Source organism: Pundamilia nyererei, unplaced genomic scaffold (genome assembly GCF_000239375.1).
Source record: "Pundamilia nyererei isolate P.nyererei 1_Seehausen unplaced genomic scaffold, PunNye1.0 scaffold00137, whole genome shotgun sequence".
NCBI lineage: Eukaryota > Metazoa > Chordata > Actinopteri > Cichliformes > Cichlidae > Pundamilia > Pundamilia nyererei.
The window spans coordinates 246,648-257,233 of NW_005187538.1; the positions used below are offsets into that span (position 1 = coordinate 246,648).

General features: G+C 39.8%; 1 protein-coding gene across 1 annotated transcript; it reads right to left on the bottom strand.

Annotated features, from left to right (window-relative positions):
* Window positions 1–1,856: 1,856 nt before the first annotated feature.
* LOC102216060 (cellular retinoic acid-binding protein 1) lies at window positions 1,857–8,794 on the bottom strand. Its single transcript, XM_005743936.1, has 4 exons — window positions 8,647–8,794; window positions 6,557–6,735; window positions 6,361–6,474; window positions 1,857–2,220 (listed from the first exon to the last, which is right to left on the bottom strand). Exons 1-4 carry the CDS (start codon window positions 8,714–8,716, stop codon window positions 2,170–2,172), a joined length of 414 nt encoding a protein of 137 aa, XP_005743993.1. The 5' UTR covers window positions 8,717–8,794; the 3' UTR covers window positions 1,857–2,169.
* Window positions 8,795–10,586: the final 1,792 nt, after the last annotated feature.

Below are 10,586 nucleotides of genomic sequence, written 5' to 3' on the forward strand. Positions count from 1 at the left end.
TTTTTTTTTTTTAAACCAAAGGCTCATGTTCTGCTGAACATGTGATCCCTGAAGTCTTTGTTTCTACATGATTGGATCAGTTCTGTGTATTTCTACCTTTTAGTCTTCAGACATCACTCGTGGTTTTAAGATGATTGAATGTAGCTGAGCAACAATTTGTCCTTTTTTTTTTTTTTATATATAATTTTTTTTAAGTTCAGTATGTATGTATATGTATATAGTACTGAAGTCTCATCAGTACTGTCTGCTTTTTGTGTATTTAAGCAAAATGGTTAGAATCTGTAAGACAGGTTCAGTGATGTTTTGCCACCTATGAAGACTATATCTTTTTTTCTTGTGTAAGGTAAGTGCTAACGACAAACACTGACTGATGTATAGTATGAGACTGTCAGCTGTGTGACTTGTGTACAGATTAAGGAGCAAGGAAAAAGCAATAATTCCTTCAGTCACAGTTTGTCTGTTTGTATTTGTGGCTGAAGTACAAATGTGAATGTTGTATGCCCTTAAAAGAGGGATGTAAACTACGCATTTTGCCTTTTCCTCTCAGCAGTTTAATAAAATTGGAATTGGTCCTGTAGATAATGTAGGTGAGGTTAGATGGAAGACGGATATCTATCACAGTAAATGCTGGAAAGCATGTTTCACATTAGAAATATACATATTCTTAATATAAACTTCAACACATTCAGTTCTTCATTGTTAATACTTTTCACGTGGATCATTACATAAGCAGGATGGAGGTCCAGAGAAGAAGCTGCCTGGCAACATGACACCCTTTGACACTTTCCTTAGCTCCATTAAAAGCAGTGGTCAGTAACCTAACCAGCTGCAGACAATCTTGGAGCAGTTTATATATTACTGTGTTTAATATAGAATACCACAGGAAGCCCCGGGGAGCTGATTGTACATTAAGACATTGTTTGTACTGCGTTTAATATGTCTCTTCTCTTTTATGATGTTGTACATGATTGTTAGTATGGTGTTTTGGCATTAAACTATCCTTTGAGTAGACAGAAGTTCAGTTCACGGTGTCCTTTTTCATTTCTGGCATTGTCACTTATGTTTAATCCTATGTCCCAAGCCCCAATCCTATCCTTCATTCTGGGTTCAGTTTTGCCATAAAAGCCTGTTAGTTACTTTTAGATAGTTGATTTACCATCACTGGGTTATTAGGTGCACATAATGAGCTATTTATTAATTGAAGTATGACATGACAGCATCTCAGTGTGTTAAAGAATGTAGACACGGGCAAATTGAGCATCTTTGAGCTGATCCGTTTCTGAAACTGACCTACTGGGAAGCATCTGAGCTTTTTAGAGAATGGTCTGATAAAAAAATCTCCAGTGAGCGGCTGCTACAAGCTGATGGGGGTGATGCCCAGTGTGGTCTTCTGCTGCTGTAGCCCATCTATTTCAAGGCTGAATGTGTTGTGCATTCAGAGATGCTGTTCTGCATACCTTTGCTGTAACAAGTGGTTAGTTACTGCTGCCTTCCAGAAGAGGACCTGAGGCAAAAATTTGCATGAGCTTGTCAAAACTAGACAATAAAAGGAAAAATGTCGCCTGGTCGGATGAGTTTCAATGGCTGGGTTGGAATCTGTTGTAAATAACGTGAAAGCATGGCTCCATTCTGCCTCCTATCAACAATTCAGGCTGTTGCTGGTGGTGTGATGGGAATATTTTATTGTATATTTTTTTGAGCACACTAGCAAGGTGTACCTAATGAAGTGGTCGTGAGTGTATATTCTCTGTCTAAAGCAACTCTCATCCACAGAACCCGAGGGTGTTCATGCTGACCTCGCTTTTAAAGCAATTACTAAATTATGCCCCCCAAGAATTCAGTGTGCTCCTTGAATATTGTTTTAAAAAATTTATTGAGGGAAAGTTTTGACACTAGCAAGTTCTTCATTACGTTTCCCCTGTAGTATTTACTATGTGGCCTACTGCTGCTGCTCTTTTTTTGTATAAAAGAAATCATACTGAACGTTCACTTTGCTAAAAACAAAAAATATATACAAAAAATGGCGGTAGAACTAACGTCTAATATCCTGCTAAGATAGAGACTTGCACAAAAATGTAAGATGCTATTGAAAACGAATTACTGGCAATTTCTCACACTGACAGACTATTTGCTGAGCGAACTTTGAATTTGGACAATCGTGGTCCTCTCCTACGCGCGTACGTAGATCCGTGTGCAGATCACATCATCGGCTCCAAAGATCTGAAACAAGATTTAAAAAGCAAAATTAGATTTTGTTTCTAAATTTCAGGACACATCAAAATAAAACCGCATCTTTCAGCTCTTCTTTAATACACTGTGCTTTTTACAGCCCACTTATCATCTAAAAAAACAGCAAATAAAGCCCTTCTTCAGAACTGTATCTGAATGAAAGTGCAGTGTAATATGACAGGACCTTCAGCTTTCTCTATCAGTGTGGCTCATTACTGGAAAGAAAGCCCTGTCTTCTAATCAATGTACTCTAATGTCGGGCAGGTGTAAGTCACTTCGGTGAAGTGTTGTTTGATTATTATTTCTTTTCTCTTTTACTCTTAGCCGCGTATTGTGTAGTAACTATATTTCATCGTCAAAGTGCTCATCCTCTGCCGCACATCTATGGCATCATTTTTATTTAGATATTTTGCTAAAAGAGACAGATGCACAAACACTGATATCAGAATAGAGGGTGGGCGTTGGGGCGGTTGATATTGGCTGTAGGGGCGTGTGCCTGTGCGTGACAAAGCCCAGTGATTTATGGGAGTCCCTGGGGCGTAGCATTATGGCCAACTGCAGCGCTACACATCATCAATATCCCAGGCAAAGCTGTGTGGCAGGACGGCGAAGAAGCAGAGCTGTGAAAAATGAAGCCGAGGAGACTCCATCTGGCGCGTGGCGTGATGCCGAGGGAGACATTAATGGAGGTAACACCGGGGTTCATTGGCACTTCTCCACAGCGTGATCAATGAGACCAATTAACCCACATGAGGACACATACAGATCCGGAACCCCCCACCAGACAGCCTTGCAGTTTCTCCCAGCTCCTAAACCATCACAAATGAGTCGATGCAAGACTCTATTCATCTTTCCTAATCAATATTTATTGGCTTTGAAGTGAAATAAGAGGACATACGTGAGGTTCCTCATTTTTTCCCCATCTGCATTTTACACTAGACTGCCCTGATTATAGTCCACTCATATTAGATGACAGTAAATGCAATGAGCCACCACATGGAGTCTTCATTAAGCTCCACTTTCATCCATCTCTCGCCTAGAGCCTCATTTCCTCATCTGCTGCACGGTGCTTTAAGTCAGCCTCATGTGTATGTTGTTGGGGTATTTTGTGTGTTTACACTAAAAGGATCAATCCTCTGTGAAGTACAAGATGGGATGTGGTTGCTTTTAGTTGTCCACAAAATGAGCTTCATGTTTACTGATGGGCAGCAGAGGAGGGTTTTGACCTTTTCCCTTATTTGGAAAAAAGAAATTAAAAAAAAAAAAGGCTCAAGTGTTAATTTAATGAATTCAATGAGATAAGAGGAAAATAAATGGACGTGAAGGATTAAAAGCATGAAATATTTACAATGTCTGATTGATCTGCTTCTTATTGATGTGACGTCTTCAAATCTCTTTCCGTCTGGCAAATACTCCAAAAGTGAAAGAGAATCATTGCTGACACAAAAGTAAATATTCACATTAAGGAAGCTGGAGCCACCAGATGTAAGGACGATTTGTCTGACACAAAGGACAGCCTCACGGGGCAAAGCCAAAATGCAATGTTATTGCTTCAAACTCATTGATTTCTTGACTAAACAGTCCTCTGCAGCTGTACCCCAGACCGCTGGCCCTTGAGGAAATTACGTGAGTGTGCAAAGCAGGAGCTGGATTGTTTCATAATTATTTAACTATAGACTCTAAAGGCTGCTTTGAAGCAGCTACACTGAATTTAGCGCCATTTGTTCAATATTTGTCTTTATCGTTCCCTTTAAAACGCCCAGAAATATACACACCTTTAAATGGGATCGACTTCTGTTCTGCCCATGCGTGTACAAGTAATCCCTGTGTTTCCAAAGCTGTAGCTGTAGGCAGAACAAATGTGCATTCACAATATACTGACACTCAGTATAATTGAGAGAGCATACCTTATATGGACAATTCTGCCTGTATTCATATTGTAGATTTATCTATAATGTTTCTCAGGGTAATGACTGTGTGGTTACAGCCACTGAGCTCATAGCCCAATTCATATTGTAGGTTTTATTTTACAGTCTGTTTTATCTCTCATTATTATCTGCTCCAACATCAGATCTTCACATCTAAACAATCCATTAGCTGAGATGAAATATGTAGGCGTTTTGCTTAAGTTACTGACAGCAGGGAATCTGTCTGATCTCCCCCTTCCCACCGGTATCACACATAAAGTCATGATCTTTTCTTTGAAAAATCACATTTTTCTCCAGTGATTCATTCCCACATGCCTATTAGGTTACAGTCCATCAATCCAACGTGGACAGACACGCACGCCCTCATCTTGAATAAAAACAGACTTGGCCCGTTCAAAGCTTTTTGTTACGCCTTTGAAAACCTGCATTCAATCCAAATAGCAGGCCATCTCAAAGGTTTTCATGATTGCCTCTCTGCAGAGTCACAGCCAGTAAAGAGGAGCTCTCCATCAAAGCCAAACTGGACACAGCTTTGTTGTCCATCTGGCCAATAAACCCCAGGACCAGATGTTTACAGGAAAACTGCTTTGTGTTAGTGATTTCAGATTGCCAGGGACGGGAGGGAGAAGTGTTTCTGATAGAATGTATGGCAGTGAAATCTTAATTTGCCCCTTTGAAATATACAGTAAGTATGTGATATTTGAGTATATGATTATTTGTATCTATCTGAAAGGAAGAAGAAAAGAACAGTTTTGGTTTTAGGTAAACCGTTCTGGGTGGCTTTTGTTTTGTCCTTGATGCACATACATCATTAGTCATGCATCATTATAATGGGATGTCTTAAAGACACACCCTTCTAAAGGGAAAATGAGGAATGGATGGTTTCTCCAACTAACCATGGGAGCTTAACCTCTTAAACCCCAAGCCTACCTGATCTCCTGCCTTTTGCCCCCGTATCAGGGGGCGTTGGGGCTTAAAAGGTTAAAGACATTTCCCATGAACTACACAGTATTTTAGAAAACTGGTAAAAAATTGCACATCTGGTGTCACCACCCATTTCTGAACTCCCTTGACCATCTGCCCGGTTTGGGCTTCTGCTCTGTTTTTCTGTGGAAAATGACTACTTTCTGAGAGCTGAATAAAAAGATTGATACTATTGTTAACTGTATATACGGATTTTCATAATAGAGCTACTAATTGTTTTTACTATTAACAGATTGATCTGTTGGACTTCTGGGTAGTCCCCAAAGTCAGAGCTAACAGCTTTGGATGATTTGTTTACTCTAATCAACGCAAAAGCCAATTATACACAGCATGGTATCAAAAAGGACCAAAGGTAAAGTCTGGCCACCTCATATCCTCTTTGACTCTAGAATACTTTGGTACAGAGAGGAGTTCATGGTCCACTCTGGGACTATAAGGTGCCCAGATCATCACCCCTCCACCACTGTGCTCGACAGTTAAGTGTGTTTATGAGTTTTTGATGGTTTGAGTTTTACCAAATGTGGCGCTGTGGATCATGGCCAAACAACTCCACTTTTTTTATTTGTCCAATGGACATTGTTCCAGAAGAGAGAAGAGGCTTTCACCTGGCAACCCTTTCATGCAAAAGCAATACAAAAACCATAATGCCAAATTTCTGCTTTCATAGAAGTGCTCACACTTGCTAATATTTAGCCAGTCATGCTCATTTGATCAGCAGAATCTGACTGCTACTTTCCCTCCAAAATCCTATGAAAGCAGCAAGAGTGTACTTAGTTTTTTACAACTGCATTTTCATATACAGTCTGTGATAGAGGTAAATATTAACCTTCTAACTCTTGTGAAAAAACTCTCAAAATGGTAAACTATTCCTTTAAGAAAAATGCTTTGCTGAACTATTTGAACTGTGGTTTTGATTTTTAAAGCACCCATGTGAATAAAGACCTCCAAATTTGACACCCCGTCCCACTTTGCAATACATCCAAACATCTGTTCATTAATCTGCTGAGGGATTTCAGCCTCCAATGTTGATAATCCTTCTTGACGGTGAAAGTTTGGGAGCCACAATTTCACAGAAATTGAATTTTCTTCTACAATGAAAAACAAATGTGATCATCTCAAAAAAGACAAATGCCCATAGTATAATGCATTCCCTATAGTCCACAGCTGCACACACTGTCGCCACATTTCAAGTTAGAGTATAAACTTAAAAATTACTCACCAATATCAGTTCATCCCCTTTGAGTTCTCGGCTCCAGAAGGTCTTTGGGCCGTTCCCGCTCAGAAGAGTCTGTTTGCTGTAAATCTTGTTTTCCGTTTCCCAAGTGGCCAAACTCTGTCGAAAAGCATAATTTTAATCCATAGCTTCAGCATAGGTACATTTCAGAGTTCAAATTTTGACAGGTCAATTCACTTACCTTACACTTTCTGCCATCCACTGTCTCCTCATTAAACTCTTCGCCAATACAGAAGTTGATCTCCGTGGTGCGCACTGTGGTTGAAGTCTTGATGTAGAAGTGCTCTCCGTTCTGTCTTATCTCCACATGGGGCTTGGATGCGGCTGCCACGGCTACCTTCCTCAGCATGGCATTTACACCTGAAAGCATGCACCAATTTCCCAATGAGGCACTTTGTGGCTCACCTATCTCCACAGCCAGTCATACAAGTCCTCCAAGGAAGTCCTCCTCTGCCTGCTCCACTCTGTGTGTAGGGGGAGGGGCACACACAGGCTTTTTGGTTGGCTATCTTTGTGATGACCTTCACTGAAATCAGTGTCAGTGAAGAAACTGCCAATCAGTGCCATAGTCTTTGTATAATTCATGGTTCTGTTATTTATTCGTTTGTGTTTTTGAATGTTGCTTCTTTAATAATTTTTTTTATTTTAATCTTTAGTTGTAATTCTCAATCGTTTATTTTTTAAGTACCTTCTGTGCTGCCTTATGTCTGGTTATCATTGCCTGTGTGAGTTTGGTCCAGGTCTTTTCTTTCTTTTTGTTTTGTAGTTTAGATCCTCCTGTGGTTTTCTTTGTTTCTTATTTTCCTCCTTTGCTCTTTTCCCACCATTGTTCGTGTCTAAGTTCACCATCTCTTATTACTTTTCCCTCATTTTGTGTGTTTACTTTAGTGTGTTTTTGCTGTAGCCTCTGTCAGGTTTTCGTTGCGTGCTCTGTTTTCTCTCTGTGTTTGAGATTCATCTTATTTGCCAATTTGGGTTTTTTTTTATGCTTTTGTTGTCCAGTAATTTGTAAAACCTGGTTTTCAATATAACTTTTTCAGCTCTTCTATCCTCTACATTTAACTATTAAATCTAAATGCCTTAAGAAAGAGAACCAGGCAGAAAGGTCCATCTTTGACAGAATCCCTCATGACACTGACGGTCTAAAACTCTATTTGGTACCAAGTGGTTTTATTTATTTTATTGTTTTGTTCGCAGCTGTCCTCTTTTCGAAAAAGAAAACATAACTGTAGTATGATTGTACCTATAAAAACATGGTTACACTCTCTGCACAACTACAGCACATAACAGTGGTGTTCCATAAAGAGAGCATCTATTAAAGCAAAGTGATCTCTGTCCTTGCATATCTGCTTTATTGTCCCTGCTTGCCTTTGTTTAGAAGTCACCCCATGCCACTGATATATACATACATTAAAGTGTGTCAATGAGCCTGTAGAGGACTAAATGAATACATTTCAGATATCTACTTCTTACTGCTTTCTCTATATTCTATTGTCTGGTGTTGACTTGTCACCTTACATTTTTTTTCTGCTCTCCTCTAGGGCCAAAAAGATGGTAAGAAAAATATCTGAGCTCATGTTTCTAAGTAAAGGTAGAAGATGCCTGTCCCATCTATCTCAGTCAAACGAAAAGTCATCACCTTTTAGCTGTCGGGAGAAGATGTTAGAGTCTAAACTTGATGGTTTAATGATTTAATAATCGGAGCGTTCAGCGTGTACAACTGAGATTTTTATCACCAGATGTTGTCAATTTTGAGAGTGCAGTGCCAATGTGATGACATGGAGGAATGCTTATTTGATTTGTTTAGCTGTCCTGCAATACGTGATAGATTCTGTCTTTCAAATTAGTGGAAAAACCATTAACCAGATCTGTTGAAGTGCAAACAGTCAGATGACAGAATTCTTCAGCCTGTTTCCACTCAAGTGCACCTCTAGAGCTTAAGTGCGGTGTTTGTTCCAGTGTTAAATTTGTCTCCTGTCACTATATTTTCCAATTAAAAAAAATAAACAGCAAGTACCAGACTAAAATTAGGCATATGTGGATTAGCAAATGACTTCTATTTGTATCAATTTAAACAGCCTTTTGTTTTTTTACATTTATAAACCACAATTTCACTGAACTTGCCTTTATTTCAAAGTAATGCATTTCAATTTAATTGGGGTAATAAAAGATAATAACCCACTAACTAGAATACTGAATTTTCAGTGATGTTTGAAAAAAACCTTTGAATAAACTCACACCTTAAGGTAAGAAAGAGTCATTTGTCCTCACCCAAAGCTTTGAGAAGCTCGTCGAAGTTCTCGCTGCTTTTCATTTTCCAGGTGCCTGTGAAATTCTGCATTTTGTGCGGTTTTGATTGTGTGTCAGCCGAACGCCTCCTTTCTTCTGTCTCCTCTGCTGCCTTTCTTCAGGCTTTCTCTCTCCGCTTCTCTCCGTCTGTCCCTGTGCTCCCTCCCTTTCTCCTCCCTATGTGTAATGATCCCTCATGGCAGACCAAACCCCCTCGACCTCTGCCTCCTCTCCCCCTCAACAGACACATTTATACACCTACACACACACACACACATATCTCTGATGGTTTGTTCTGATTAGAGAATTCTTTTCATGACCTCAAACTGCTGTTTAGTTTCAAGGTTTTCAGGTCTCATGTCATCTGCAGTGGAAATAAATTCAAATCTTTTTCGCTAAATTTCTCAGAGCTGATTAAACAAAGAGCGCTATCATGTACTGAATAGCAAATCCGATTTTAAAGGATGTGTTTGAAGTAGCAGAAATCGTGTTTTTGCTTAGTTTTTGAGTAGTTGGAGGGGTTTCCACCTCTACAGAGGTGAACGTGGTGCGTTATAAGTTGTTTTCTGGATTTGTTACAAGACAATAAAAGCTGTCCATATGAAGACACTGTTTCCCAAATTTTAACACCTATGTGGAGTTCCCTTGCAGAAGCAGTGTCACAATCCGTTGCATGACCTTTTTTTTTTGCTTGAAATGAGGACTGATTGAATTAGGACCCCCATCTTATGTCTCCCTTCTGTTTGTTAGGCTGCAAAGGAATCACTTTACAGTATAAGGTGGAGAGGAGAAAAGATTACAGCGGTCTTCTAAAGATGAAATTTCCATCCACACAATGAACACATCATCATCTCATCACTTTCGCTGAAGATGAGACATAGACTTATGTAATAAAACTCCTTTGTGGTCACTATTTGCCCTCTCTTCACATATCAAACAACTTTCTTGTGTAATCGTCTTTTCGATACCACGCTCATGTGGATGCTTTCAGTGCACCACACACCCTACACAGCTACCACCAATACATCCCATGAGAATGAGGGGCCCTCCCTTTAACCTCGGCCAAGTCAGATTTGTTCTCCGTCTGACGGCCCCTCATCAATCTTTTTGACAAAATGCCTCCCAGACATGGCTTGATAATTAATGTATAGCTCAGAACAGGGAGCACTCTGTCATCCCACCAGGAAGTGTCAGCTCAAAGGAGGCCTCTGCCGTCTTCACTCGGCCTCCTTGTTTGTTTCATTCATCAGTAGATTTGTCCGTTGGTCTCTGGGTGGCTTTATTTTCAAAGGGAAAGTGAACGTTTTGTTTGGCATAGAGAGACAGTTGGAGGATGTGTGACAAGCTCAGAGGGAAGAGTGTACGCTGTAAGAGCATTGCCTTTTGCCATCTGTTGTCCAGCTCATGCAAATTGAGCTTTTTAACGTACGTGTCAGTTGCGTTGGTGCTGCAATCTGTTTAATCTGATCTTAAAGAGTCAGGGTTTTTCACTCGTGTAGGTCTCCAGTGACCTTTCTGAAGAACTGAGAACGTGTGACTGTACACTAGCACTTTTATTATTATGATAACAAGGATTCCAGTCTTCACACTAAAATATTTGCAAAGCTATTCTATTGGGAATAACACCATTTAAACCCAGTGGACTTTGCAAAGTAGAGCCTTTCATCTCATTATCTAACTAACATAATGAGATATGACCTTTGGTGCCAGAGCGTCACCTTGGATAAGATCTATGGATGCCTTACGGTTAGGTGAACATCAAGGAAGCACATTGTCCCATCAGACCCTCTTATCTGCACGTTGAACTCCCCGAGGACCGTACACAGGAATGCACAATATTGACATGCACCCTCATTACAATAATAATTAAAAAGATTTTAATCTCAGTGAGATTATTTCCTTGAATAACTAAGATAAAAAAA